The sequence below is a fragment of the Schistocerca serialis genome, chromosome 1, assembly GCF_023864345.2.
Source record: "Schistocerca serialis cubense isolate TAMUIC-IGC-003099 chromosome 1, iqSchSeri2.2, whole genome shotgun sequence".
Classification (NCBI taxonomy): domain Eukaryota; kingdom Metazoa; phylum Arthropoda; class Insecta; order Orthoptera; family Acrididae; genus Schistocerca; species Schistocerca serialis.
In genome coordinates, this window is record NC_064638.1 from 844,836,294 (window position 1) to 844,851,650 (window position 15,357).

The 15,357-nt window shown below is 43.2% G+C and overlaps 1 protein-coding gene across 1 annotated transcript in view; it reads right to left on the reverse strand.

The window, feature by feature from the left end:
• The window catches only part of LOC126439376 (transmembrane protein 132E), a 242,407-nt gene that overhangs the window by 37,804 nt on the left and 189,246 nt on the right, over positions 1-15,357 (reverse strand). Inside the window, exons 11-12 of the mRNA XM_050090568.1 lie at positions 11,238-11,426; positions 1,600-2,068 (exon numbers count right to left, since the gene is read on the reverse strand). Coding sequence (XP_049946525.1) covers positions 1,600-2,068; positions 11,238-11,426 — 658 coding nt within the window. The remainder of the gene's footprint in view (positions 1-1,599; positions 2,069-11,237; positions 11,427-15,357) is intronic.

Sequence of the window (15,357 nt, forward strand, 5' to 3'; positions counted from 1 at the left end):
CGACAGGAAGAGGATGCTGTGATATGCAAATGATTAGCTTTTCAGAGCATTCACACAAGGTTGGCGCCGGTGGCGACACCTACAACGTGCTGACATGAGGAACGTTTCCAACCGATTTCTCATACACAAACAGCAGTTGACAGGCGTTGCCTGGTGAAACGTTGTTATGATGCCTCGTGTAAGGAGGAGAAATGCGTACCATCACGTTTCCGACTTTGATGAAGGTCGGATTGTAACCTATCGCGATTGCGGTTTATCATAACCCGATATTGCTGCTCGCGTTGTTCGAGATCCAATGACTGTCAGCAGAATATGGAATCGGCGGGTTCAGGAGGGTAATACGGAACGCCGTGCTGCATCCCAACGGCCTCGTATCACTAGCAGTCGAGATGACAGGCGTCTTATCCGCATGGCTGTAAGGGATCGTGCAGCCACGTCTCGATCCCAGAGTCAACAGATGGGGACTTTTGCAAGACAACAACCATCTGCACGAACAGATCGACGACGTCTGCAGCAGCATGGACTCTCAGCTCGGAGACCATGGCTGCAGCTACCCTTGACGCTACATCACAGACAGGAGCGCCTGCGATGGTGTACTCAACGACGAACCTGGATGCACGAATGACAAAAAGTCATTTTTTCGGATGAATCGAGGTTCTGTTTACAGCATCGTGATGGTCGCATCCGTGTTTGTCGACATCGCGGTGAACGCACATGGAAGCGTGTATTCGTCATCGCCATACTGGCGTATCACCGGCGCGATGGTATGGGGTACCATTGGTTATACGTCTCGGTCACCTCTTGTTCACATTGACGCCACTTGGAACAGTGGACGTTACATTTCAAATGTGTTACGATCCGTGGCTCTACCTTTCATTCGATCCCTGTGAAACCATACATTTCAGCAGGATAATGCACGACCGCATGTTGCAGGTCCTGTACGGGCCTTTCTGGATACAGAAAATGTTCGACGGCTGCCCTGGCCAGCACATTCTCGAGATCTCTCACCGATTGAAAACGTCTGGTCAATGGTGGCCGAGCAACTGGCTCGTCGCAATACGCCAGTCACTACTCTTGATGAACTGGGGTATTATCGTGTTGAAGCTGCATGGGCAGCTGTACCTATACACGTCATCCAAGCTCTGTTCCACTCAATGCCCAGGCGTATCAAGGACGTTATTACGGCCAGAGATGGTTGTTCTGGGTACTGATTTCTCAGGATTTATGCACCCAAATTGCGTGAAAATGTAATCACATGTCAGTTCTAGTATAATATATTTGCCCAATGAATACCCGTTTATCATCTGCATTTCATTTTGGTGTAGCAATTTTTATGGCCAGTAGTGTGCTTTGCGCACGACAGCGATAACACGACGAACTAAAGGAAACATTTTGATTTTAGCAGTGTTGCGTCAAGAATGTAAGTATGTTATTTACGTGAAATCGAACAGTCAACTGTAGCGATTATGTTTGACGTTAAGGCTTTGTTGGGAAAAGACTAATTTCTACAGTTTATACCGTCTTCCAGGAGAGTAGGATAATTCCACAAACTGTTTAAATCTGCATGTGATGACGGTAGTGCGAGTGTCGCCGGCTCACCGATGGAGATGTCCGGGACGTCGGCGACCATGTCGCGGCTGGAGCGCGGGCCGAAGCCGAGCGGCAGGCCGCCGCCCACGCCGGGGCCGCCGTCGTTCTGCACGAGGTCCGGCCGCTGTGGCAGGTCGCTGCCCGAGAAGTCCACCTCCACGTAGGCCGAGGCGGCAGCCAGCGCCGGCGCCGGCGCCGCCCCCGCGCCGCCTGCGGCCGGCCGCCCACGCGTCATGGCGCCCCCACCTGCGCCGCCCCCGCGGCAGGCGTCAGCCGGCAGCAGTGCGACGCGCAGCAGGTCTCCGCGGCCCTCCCCCACGGCGATGACGCGGGGGTGCGGCGACGTCACCATGGGCGCGAACGCCACCACCTCGGGGTCGAGGCTCTCCACCAGCAGGTGATAGTCCGACACCGCCACCTCGCGCAGCGGCGTCCGCGTCCCGTCGGAGAACTCTATGTCTATGTCGAGCAGGCCCTCCTGCAACACGAACGATCGTCGCTCGTCTCTCTCATCTGACAAAACACTGTCTCACGGTCATCCTCACGGAGAACATACAGAAAATAACTTCATTGCGGCATTAACATTATACACGGCCTGTATCAACAAGTTATTTTCTAATTTGCAGGAAGAGTTTTCATACGACTCACATTTAATTCGGGAAGTGGTAAATCGTACACTAAGTGAAGATAGGATGTAAGGGTTTAATGTCCCGTCGACGACGAGGTCATTAGAGATAGAATGCATGTTCGGATCGGAGACGAGTAGAGAAAGAAACCACTCATTTCTTTTTAAAGCAATTGTCATTATATTGTATTCAGCGAGTTGGGAAAAACTCGGAAAACTAGGATGGTCTGATCGGGATTTGAATCTCTGGCCCCCCAGAATAAACATCCACTGTTTTATCACTTCGCCACCTCACTCATTATATTAGGTAAGCTATACTTGGCCTACGTACTCGAGCGGTAATGTTCTGTGAATGAGGCGAGCGAAGGGCATTTCTGTGGATTTTTAACAATGGATACGGAGGTCGGAGTGTCGGGATCCGTATTTTTTTTTTTTTTTCCAATACAGCCTTTAGCGCCTGAGGTATTACCTCAAGATAAATGTGATGTGATAATGGAGCAAGGTATCGTCTGATTTTCTCTAAAGGTAAATAGACACTTTCAAGAATACAAAAAAGAAAACGTAAATAATAGTACGATACATGCTGCTAGCACGCAGCATGAAAGCAGCGGAACAAGGTGCCGAACGAATGGGAGTATTTGTTCTTGATGGAATTTCCAGTCGGAACACTGAAGATCGAGAATCATTTCGAAGGGCTGAATCGGCTTTTTGACGTTTTGCGAGGTGCACAATGCGCTGTGTAGATTGAGCTAGTTTTTATTTGCTTAATAGTGAAAGACAAACCGCCGGGGTACTAATGTGTCTTCGAATTAAATATTTCGACCCTTGCCACAGGTCATCTTCAACTCCAGATCTAATTATTGTGAATCGTATTTTGTCATCGGGATGAAACTTCAGCGATATCGAACGACGATCCGCTGCAACTACATTTTAATTTGAAGAAGACCTGTGACGTATAATTGCACCGGTGATCCTAAGGAAAATAAAAAGTTATCCAGATGGTGTCTGTTGTCATTCATTATAGTAAAACTCGTTGTGTCGTCACTTATGTTATTTACTTAAGATGAATGTTACGTAGGGTACACAAAATTACGTGCGACGTGAGCAAAGTTCTCACAACACGACGTCACATATGCTTTCACCTTACACTTTTTACCAGAGCATCGGGTTTTCGAGGGCAACAGTGTCGTATTGTATCCCACACCCGAGTCGTTATTTGGCAATAGTCCAACGTTACTTTTATATCTAAAGCTACCTAAAGGAGTCATTGATCGAAGAAGTAGACTTCGCAAGGCTAGTTAGAATTTAAATACACTCTGTTGTATTTGGGGAAAACTAAGTGTTTGATTGTGTGTGAGTATTCGGCTCTCGTTGTTTTGTTACCTTATCCCAAGACTGTACTCTTCTGAGATTTGCTGACGTTGTAGCAAGAAAACAAAATGAGAGTTAAGTGGAGACCGAGGTGCACTGCCTGCGGTCCGGAGGCCGAATCAGAAGTGAAAGTGAGTCCAATCAGATTGACACAGGGCTCAATTAATGTAAGAGTAGTGACTGGCAGTGAAATGTGAAGCTGGCCACCTCTATCGAAACTATTTCGTGAGTATACGAGCACAGGAAGCTGGAGCGGACCTAGATGGTTAATGTTGTGGACTGACAAGACAGCCAGTCCACAGTGACGGGTAACCGAAAGGCACGCGCTTAAACTCACGCAGGATGGCGTGAGGTCTGAAACAGGATACGTAATGAATGCTATAAAGAAAAGTACGCAGCTGCTGGAATACTTAACTTTAATCCATCATTTGTATACATCGTTCTTGATGAGACATGCTTCATACGATAACTATCAATTGCTATGGCGTCTTGCTAGGTCGTAGCCATTGACTTAGCTGAAGGCTATACTATCTTCTCTGCAAATAAACGAGGCTTCGTCAGTGTTGCATCGCTAGCTAAGTCGTCCGTACAACTGGGGCGAGTGCTAGTCCGTCTCTCGAGACCTACCGTGTGGTGGCGCTCGGTCTGCGATCACTGACAGTGGCGACACGCGGGTCCGACATGTACTAATGGACCGCGGCCGATTTAAAGCTACCACCTAGCAAGTGTGGTGTCTGGCGGTGACACCACAGTTAACTTTTTCTTCACAAACCGAGGAGCAGTCAAGTAGCCTGTACCACGTGGCTGGCTTAGTCAAACGTTTGTTCTTGGATTTGAGGGAACTGAAGACAAGAAGGAACATTGTAACAGCAGTACGGGTTGTAAAACAGGTCACCCTCAGTAATACATTCCTTCGTCTCGTCTTCGGATGGATCGTGCCATCCCACAAAATCTCTTCAGACCACTGCTAGAATCAAAGCACTCTCGGCCAGCAGGAAAGAATAAGCGACGTAACACTCTCAGCATTACATAGGAAACGTTTACTGGAAAAACCAGATCAGTTTTCTGACTGATGCATGTACAAAACAGTCTTTGTAAGCCTCGTTAGCCTCGCTTTCAGCCGCTAGACAAGGTTCAACTTGCCAGTGTCCCAACCATACTTTAAGTCCATTAAAAGATTCCTATATCCGAGCATTTGACCAACTCTAACGGAAAATACACCCTTACAGTTGGATCCAAACAACTTCAACCAAAATATCCACAAATACAAACGAGATTGTAAATCAAAGTCAATAAGTTAACATCTTAAGAAACACACATACTCATGAAGTTTCCACAAAAGAACATAAGGGTTTAACGTCCCGTCGACAACGAAGTCATTATAGACGGAGCACAACCTCGGCTTGAAGGACAGTGAAGGAAACGGCCACATCCTTTTAAAGAATTGTCCAAGAATTTGTCTTAAGCGAGAGAGGGAAACCACGAAATATCTAAATCTGGATACCCAAACAGGGATTTGAACCATCGTCCTCCTGAATGAGAGTGCAGTCTGCTTACCGCTGCGCCTCCTCTTTCGGTTGAGACTGCACGGAAATAAGTGGAATATGTTGGTTTCAATTAAACGTTGCTGGGTCCATCTCTAATTGGCCATCACCTCCACTTAGCCAGTGGCTCTGCGGTTCGACATGGAGACCTCTCGTCTACGGAGCAGTTACGAGCGCAATAAACCGCAGCACTGATCTACAGAAAACTGGTAAATTATTAATCATACATTTGCTCTCTGGCAAAGGAATTTTCTTCCGAATTATTTTACGCTTTCCGTATTGGGAAAAAATAACTTAAGTGCTGCTCTCTGCCCGGTCTTTGCGCAAGTTATTCGTCAACAGGTGCTGCAATGCACTTTGCGTCGTGGGGGAGTCCATAAAGACAAACTCGTCACTGAGCGCAGCGGTTAGCACACTGGACTCGCATTCGGGAGAACGACGGTTCAATCCCGCATCCGGCTATCCTGATTTAGGCTTTCCGTGATTTCCCTAAATCGTTCCAGGCTAATGCCGAGATGGTTCCTTTGCAAGGGCACGGCCGACTTCCTTCCCCATCCTTCCCTAATCCGATGAGACCGATGGTCTCCTCCTCCAAAAACAACTACAACAAACTCGTCAGTTCCACACAGGGAAAAACCTGCCTCCCCTGGATGTGATATGAAGGGTATCAACGTTCATATCATGATCTGACGTCTCAATGATCAGACCTGGAGTCATGAACCGCTTTACTGCGTAATATTGCTGTCAAGTACTTTGAGCGCCATACGCTAAATAAAAACTAAGCTATGGCACAGAAACTGCAAACGGAAAGTGTAATGCTGCCAAAATTACTTTTAGTATTTTAACCATCGTCAGCAACTGTAATTGTATACAACGAAATAATAAAGAACCAGCTGCATTAAAGAAGTTTAATTTCTTTACCAGTTTTGGGCACTTAGGTCCTTATTCAGAAGGAGCGTCACCAATAAGATGCATACAGCAAAATGCCGTTTTCCTGCGTCAGATATCATGGACAGCGTAGGTTTAGCGACTCCGACCAGGCGGCTATAACTACGAAAATGGAGACATAACCGGTCGTACAGCTGGGAAGCCTCTTCATGCAGATTATCGTCATCCACACAAAACCCCCTTTTTCTCACTCCTATGGCAATGGGTGTGAAAAAAGGTTGCTTTGTGTGGATGGCGATAATCTGCATGAAGAGGCTTCTGCAGCTCTGCTGCCGGTTATGTCACCATTTTCGTAATTATAGCTGCCTGATGGGTGTCGCTAAACCTACGATGTTCATGGTATATGTCGCGGGACTACGGCATTTGCTGTATGCACCTTGCTGGCGACACTCGAAAATAATGCGATAGAAGATGGGCACTAAGTGACCAAAACTGGTAAAGAGAATTACTTTTATCGAAGTTATGAAACAGCAGTGTCCTCTGAAAGCATTCATTTGCGTTATTAATACCTCACTGCGTTTCAGTTTAATATTGAATCCCATATACTGAATGCTAAAAATCGTTGTCCTTGTTGTCAAATTTAACCACTGTTGGATTCCTTTATCAAGTCAGAGGAAATAGTGTCACTTTACTAGAAGATTTTATAAATTATTTATTCGTTTAATCAATAAAAGTACTCGATGAACGTGATGCGACATCTCTTAACACGAGGGACAATGTGAGGCAGTTAGAACGGCGTGTAACCAGTGATGGGACAGCTTCTAGAGCGCTCTCGCGGAGAAATACATCCATCGAGATGAACACACTACATAGAAACTGTGATGGGAGACCGCTATTAGAATAATGGACTCAACCAAAAGAGGGAGACCAGCGGTAGGCATCAAAATTGTGGTGCCTTTAAAATATGTTTAACGGCGTATTTATCTAAGAATTACGGATACAGACATTCTCTCGCTTTTACCACCAGTTGGAACAGAGAATTTAGAGCTAGCCAAGAAAAGAGTGAAGAACTATGTCGCTAAATAAAGGACAAGGCAAGCAAGTAAGTAAGTACGCGCGCCACCCTGGTTAGCTGTGAGCCAGTGACAGCGTAGGGAAATCACTGTTCTAACATTGCTCTGCGGCAGCACTGCGCTGATTGTCGAGATGCAGTTAGCGTCTCTGCATCGCTATACTGACATTCGTGGTTTATACGCCTATGAAATGGTTTTAGGTAAGCTGCACCTCAGCTAATTTCACGTCTAGCTACTTCAGGTTAGCTCAGAGAGATTGTGAAACGCAACTAGCTACGATCAATAAACCCAGTAATTACTAATTCGTAATTTCGGAAGGGTAGAAACAGTATAGCAATTTTGTGCTGACTCCACATTCCGCGTAATAGCAGCAGCATTAAATCGGTTATGCTTTACCTATAGGAATTGAGTTTGAAGACGCCATACTCACTCTGATATTTTCCATCGCTATGGTGACATCCTTTAGTAGCGTATGAGAAAGAAAATTTCACTCACATATGGTGGACTCCTGTGACTTGCTTGCTATCGGGTCAGGTGCAATGTAGAGGAAAAGTTGTCTAGACATAATTGTAAAAATTAAAATAAGTAAGTTCTGGGAAATAGCATCAAAATAATTTATGGGTGAAACACCACCGTTCTTTCTCCGTTGAAATTCTTTCCAGTTTATTCTGCTAAAAGGAAGCTCACCAGCAATATATCCCTGCATTGGCGTCAGAACGGGTAGTTGGAATGGAGCGGCGGTCAACTGTTATTCAGGGCAGCACTTCTGCTCAAGACAAGTGCTCGCATAATGATGTATGAGACTGCTGTGCTCCTGCCAACCGTTTAGGTACTTTCAGGATTGGATCAGTTCCCATTGGGATGGTGCAAAATTAAAGACGCCACCCTAGAAAGATACTGTGATTAGACTCAGAAACACTAACAGCTAATCCCATCTTACAAGCAATTGATGGTTAGTTTCATGTGCCATGTATCATTTTGCATGATGTGGAAAGAGTCAGTATACATTCTCACATCGCAAATGAATTTGCAAATATGGCTACATTCTGAACAACTATAACTTTAATTCTTTTCGATATACAGATATGTGTTAGTAATTCCTGACCACCTCCTTTTTTACACATTATAATAATAGAAATTCTTCAATGGAATGAAAGGAGTTGTCAAGGAGAATTTATTTCAGTTGGTTTTCAAATTTTCTTTTCCTGTCAAATATTTTACATCACTGGGTAAGAGATCAAAAACTTTTTTTTCAGCATTGTGCACCCCTTTTTGTGCTAAAGACAACCTCAATGTTAGGTAATGAATGTCATTTTTCCTTCTGATATTGTATTTATGTACATCTTCGTTCCTTTTGAACTGTAGAGGGTTATTTAGAAAAGCTCCACTAGGGAATAAATATACTATGAAGCAGTAATCAGAACGCCGATTCCTAAAAGAGACGTCTACAAGACGATCGTTTTCGAGCAACGAAGACTTTCTTTCTTAAAGATGAGTTATCCCGTATCGTTATAACATTCTACATTATTGAATGAAAATGCTGATTTGTGTCTCCCCAGTATTTGCAATGGTACTACGTCAAATGTCGTTGAAGTAAGTTATTTTAGGAGTTCAAAATGTGCTCTTTCCAACGTAAATTCTCATCATTACGGACGTCTAAGAATTTTGAAGTTTCCAACCTATTTATTATTTCCTACCATGTGTTACACTTATAATTGGTGAAGTACCCCTAGATGTTCAGGACTGGATATTTCGAGTCTTCTTAAAACTGAAAGTGGGACCATTCACCGAAAACCAGTGAATGATACTTTTAAGAACTTTGTTTCCCATTTCTTCTGTTTCTGTATGTATGGTTGGACTGATTACAATACTAGTGTCATCTGTAAAAATAACTTATTCTGCTTGTTGTTCGGTGGGCGGAATATCATTTACCTACACAGTGATGCACAAAGATATGCAAAGATTTTAATATGTTATTCTAAAACTAAAACTAAAGAAAAATGTTCACATAAACATAGATCTGCAAATATTTAGTTACCGAGTTACGGCTAAAAAAAGACTTTGCCTGAAATTTAGCAACTTCGCTAATATGAAGCCATCGCAAAACTGTATGAGGTTAAAGTAAAGCACAATTTCTATTTATTTTGTTGTTATTGATCTGGTAATATAATAAAACATGTCCCAGACGTGTATCAGCAGTAGTTTTCCTGAACATCCAGAGAAGCAATGAAGTAATTTCTTAAAATTTTTAATTTCTTAACTACTTGGCCCAATTTGTTTTTTAAATTCCAGACAATTCACAAAGTTTTCAACAGAAGTTGTAGCGAATTTAATTTTGGAAAAATTCCTCTCTCGTAAATTTGAAAGGCATCCCTATTTCATAACTAATCCACAAACTACAACAGTTACTATGTGGTTTCACTTAAAACACTATTGTTATTATGTTCTTTCACTGAACAATACAGAAAACTAACTATCTAACGGTTGCCAACAATGACATAAGCGTTTTGACATTCTTAATGGAAAGTAAACAAATTTACTTGTTTCAAAATTTTAAACATGGCTGAAGCAGCACCTGTTGAAAATCTTCACGGTAAATGATAACAACCAATCAGTTGCAGGATAAAGATTTATTGAAATCCTCGACCATGGTTTCGGTATATCTAAATATACATTCATCAGAAGCAAAAATACATCCTGCAGTGGAGATACATAAAAACAATCATGCCAAAGGCGTCGTCCTCACGCTAGTTCACAGGCTAAGTACTGATGATACGCCGTGTTCACATCGACCTTCTCTTCATAATTATGCTGTACAAATGGAGGTGATATTTTAATTTTAACTACTGACGACGCCTTTGGCACGATTGTTTTTATGTATCTCCACTGTAGGATGTGATGTTAGTGTATTTTGCTTCTGATGAAGGTATATTCAGATATACCGAAACCGTGGTCAAGGATTTCAATAAATCTTTATCCTGCAACTGTTTGGCTGTTATCATTTACCGTGAAGAATTTTTTTTAACTGCTGACGACGCCTTTGCCATGATTGTTTTTATGTATCTCCACTGCAGGATGTGATTTTAGTGTATTTTTGATTCTGATGAAGGTAATTTAGATATACCGAAACCGTGGTCAAGGATTACAATAAATCTTTATCCTGCAACTGTTTGGCTGTTATCATTTACCGTGAAAATTGACTTGTATAATAATCTTTGCTTTTCTGGATGTTCTGGAAAACTACTTCAGATACACGTCTGGGACATGTTTTATTAGATTCAATAGACCAATAACAACAAAATAAATGGAAATCGTGCTTTACTCGTATAGTTATGCGATGGCTTCATATTAGTGACGTTGCTAAATATCAGGCAAAATCTATTATTAGCCGTAACTCCGTAATTAAACATTTTCGGGCCTATTTTTATATGAACTTTTTTCTTTAGATTTACTTGTAGAATAATATATTAAAATATTTGTATATCTTCGTGAATCACACTGTATATTAGGAACAACAGTGGAACTACGATTGTGCCTTGGGTAATCCCGTACATGATTCCTCTCGGGACAGAATTATGTTCCCGGACTATATTGGTTGTATTACTAAGTATAACTTTCTGTATTCGTTTGGTTAGATATGACATTATCCATTGATTGGCTATACCATCATTCCCATAAAATCTCAATTTATCTAGAAGAATTCTGTGATTCATGCAGCAAATGCCTCAGATAGGTCGCAGAAAATACCTGTCGGCGCTACTTTATTATTTAATGCTTGTAAAACCTGGTGAGTGGACATGTAAATGGCGTTCTCAGTAGAGATGCACCTCTGAAAGCCGAACCGTGATTTGCTGAGAATATTACTGTTGCTATGGTGAGATTCTATTCTAGAACATTCTCAAAAATCTTGGAAAATGATGTTAGCATTGATGTCAATATAATATAAAAATATGACATATAATGAATCAAAATACAAAAAACATGCGATTTTTAATTGTGGTGGTACGCAGTGAAGCCGCTAATTCTTACATAGAAATGTGTCCAACAAATAGACATGTACCAGGCATCTTACGACAGTTCAGCAACCTCTGAGAATTTTCGTAAAGACTGCATTCGTTTGATAAGAGCACAGCTGCAGAGTCCTACCTGGTACTGGGCAGTCAGCTTCCTCGTGACGGAGGTCTCAGCAACGTATCCATTCTCGACGGCGCTGTCGGGCACTATGGACAGCTGCAGGCCCGACACGACGCGCACCTGCAGGCGCGTGATGGACACCTTGTCGTTGCCCACGCGCACCTCCTTGGCGCCGATCACCCTACCCGTCGGCGACAGCACCTGCCGTAAACGACACGTAACATCCACATTACAAGCATGTTTGAGTTACGAGACCTGCCGGCCACACCGGGATTCGAAACAACATAGCAGCCACGAGCGGACGCGTCTCTTGCAATTGAACGGGCAGTCTGTAGAGCTTTAGTCAGACACTGCGTTCTACCTTTCATTCCGAACTACACTCATGCTCATAAATTAATGATAACTGCAGAATGTGGTGCCACACAACGTGGCACTAGAGAAAACTGGCGTTAATGGCATAGGCACATAGGAAACACACACGACACAGATCTGTAAGTCCACGATATTGGTGACAAGTTGAGAGTCCCGAAACACAAACGCCACTGTTTCCGGTGCATGTACCCCGACATCAGTATGGGATATGATCACCATACACACGTACACAGGCCTCACAACGGGTTAGCATACTCTAGATAACGTGGTCGAGCAGCTGCTGGGGTATAGCCTCCCATTCTTGCACCAGTGCCTGTCGGAGCTCCTGAAGTGTCGTAGGGGTATGAAGACGTGCAGCGATACGTCGACCGAGAGCATCCCAGACGTGCTCGATGGGGTTTAGGTCTGGAGAACAGGCAGGCCACTCCATTCACCTAGTATCTTCTGTTTCAAGGTACTCCTCCACGATGACAGCTTGTCGGGGCCGTACGTTATCATCCATCAGAAGGAAGGTGGGACCCACCGCAATACTAAAAAGGTGTGAAAAATGACGTCCCGATACGCCTGTCCTGTTACAGTTCCTCTGTCAAAGACATACAGGTGTTTACGCGTACCAATCATAATCCCACCCCACACCATCAAACCACGACCTCCATACAGGTCCCTTTCAAGAACATTAAGGGTTTGTTATCTGAACCTGGTTCACGCCATATGAAAACCCGGCGAGAATCAGTGTTCAGACTATATCTGGATTCGTCCGTGAGCATAGCCTAGGACGACTGTTCCAATGACCATGTACTGTGTTCTTGACACTAGGCTTTACGGGCTCTCCTGTGACCAGGGGTCAATGGAATGCACGTTGCAGGTCTCTGAGCGAATAAACCATGTCTGTTCAGTCGTCTGTAGACTGTCCGTCTGGAGACAACTGTTCCAGTGGCTGCGCTATGGTCCCGATCAAGGATACCTGCAGTACTCCATTGCCGTCTGCGGTCACTGATGGTCTTCTTGTGCTGTTGTACACTATGGACGTAGCGCCTGGACACGTTTCCTGTCTGCTGGAATGGTTGCCATAATCTTGAGATCACACTTTGTGGCACACGGAGGCCCCGTGCTATGACCTGCTGTCTTTGACCAGCCTCCAGTCGCCCTAGTATTCTACCCCTCATAACGTCATCAATGTGTGTTTTTTGAGCCATCCTCAACACACAGTCACCATTAGCACGTCTGAAAACCTCTGCACACTTACTCGCTGTACCGTACTCTGACATGCACCAACACACCACTGCGTACGTGGACTGCTGCCAGCGCCACCATGCGACGACTGCAGGTCGAATGCACCGTATGGTCATACCCCGAGATGATTTAAACCCGCAAACCGCCCACCAGAACGTTGTTTCACCATGCATCAGCATTATCCTTAATTTATGAGCATGATTGTGCATACAGGTTACCCTGCTAATCCTCTAGAACCAGCATCGTTTCAGGAAGACCCTATAGTGGAGAGACTGTCTTTTAATAAAGTCGACGTTGTCAGTGGAGCATAAACGTGTACTTCAGGCGAACTCTTCATTATACTGAACATTCATGACAGTTTGCACTGAAAGCAGAGAGGCAGTATAAACAGGAAACTTGAGGCGTGCACAGAAAAGTTCGAATTAATGTACAGCCCCTGGAGAAAGTAGGTATCAATGATAAAATATCGGCCAATCTACTAACTGTAACGCACTCAGTACAGCAAGTAAACTGCATCAAATAAAATGTTGCAATCATCGATAAATTTCTACCTCTCTATCACCTGATAACACTAGTCAAAATAATGTATGGAACAACAAAAATATTAAACGTTTCTCAAAATATGTATTTTTATATCATAGAAAAAACACTGGCAAATAGATGAAGTAGGAGCGCAGTAAGCGCAATGTAGACCTTAAAAGACAACGTAAAAGTCAAACAACGCAGTTGAGTTACTAGTACAAAAGAGAAGTTCATTTATTCCCACAGGAAAGGGCGATTTCAATGGGAACACCGGTAACGTAGATGTTAGGTATAAACCAAGCAATGTATGTGAAATCCAAATATCAACGTCCCTAACTAAGGAGCCATTTAGGAAAACTACAGATACTAACAAGAACCTGAATAATATTGAACGATAGCTTCGTAATTATTTGTTAGTGAAAGAGCTAACTGAAAATCTGAGCAGTGTAATGTAGATGAGTTTTGCTATATGTGCAGCAAAATAATTGATAATCGAAGTAGACAGGATATGAAATCTGGATTGGCTATAGCAAGGAAAGCAGTTCTGTAAAAAAGGAATTTGTTAACATCTAAAACATAATTTAGGCGTTTGGTAATTTTTTCACAAGGTATATGTCTGTAGTATAGTTTTGTACGGAAGAGAAACGACGACAAGTAGTTAGGACAAGAAGAGAACAGAAGATTTAGTAATGTGGTGCTACAGTTAATGCCGAAGTTTGGATGGATAGATTCCGCAACTAATGACGAGGGACTGATGAGAGACTGATGAGAAAAGAAATGTGTGGCACAGCTTTACTAAAAGATAGATCGGTTGATAGGACACGTCATGAGACCTTATAGAATCAGCAATTTAGTACTGCAGGGAATAGTGGGAAGAAAAACTGTAGAGAAGGACCAAGGTATGAATACAGTAACCAGGTTCAAATAGATGTAGGTTGCAATGGGTATTCGAAGATGAAGAAGCCTGCACGGAATATACTAGGGAGTAGAGTTGCTCAAACTGGAAAACAAATGTTTTTGCTGAACTCTTCTCTGTCAGAGACTTTCTCTGAAAAAATTACATAACTTTTAAAGGTACTGCTCGAGAACAGTAAAGTAAATAAATGGAGATCAATTATGGGAAATTCCTTGAATACTTACCTAGCTCTTAAGGGTGCGGAGATGAAAAGAAATATATCTCAAATTTCAGTATAATCTATGCATAAAATTACAGGATTTTGAGCTACTATGCGAACAACATTAGGAGTACAATGCACTAGTAAACAGTTGATTAATGCTAAGGCTGTCAAATTAACTCGCTTTTGACCTTAAAAAACATAACGCAGACATACGGTAATCAAAACACAGGGCTGACAGTGTGTTACTGTCAAGTAAGATGAACGCCTGTGCAAGACATGACACCAAGCCGTTATTTAATCTTTAGAGAGATGATAAAATTATCCATTTTATTAAGTTGTGCACTTCTGTTATTGTAGCACACGTAAGATATCGTGCTGCAAAACTGTTGGTAGTGTTGAACATGCCGTTTGCCTTGCCGGGTGTGTAATCAACAGAAAATTTTTCCGGAACGCGCCTAACAACATACACACATCAAAAAAACTTTGGATCACCGCGGTTCCGAGAGTTCCGGACCCTCTACAGAAAATTGGAATAGAGATCAACATAAACATCATTTCCGCACTTTTAATTGCTCATGAAAATCTCACATTTCATGTTGTACCACCATACAGCGAGACCTTCAGAGATGGTGGTACAGATTGCTGTACACCCCGGTACATCTAATACCCAGTACCACGTACTCTTGCATTGCTGCATGCCTATATTCGTCGTGGCATACTATCCACAAGTTCTTCAAGGCACTGTTGGTCCAGATTGTCCCGCTCTTCAACGGCGATTCGGCTTCCATCCCTCAGAGTGGCTTGTGGGTCACGTCATCCATAAACAGCCCTTTTCTATCTATCCCAGGCATGTTAGATAGGGTTCATGTCTGGATAACATGCTGGCC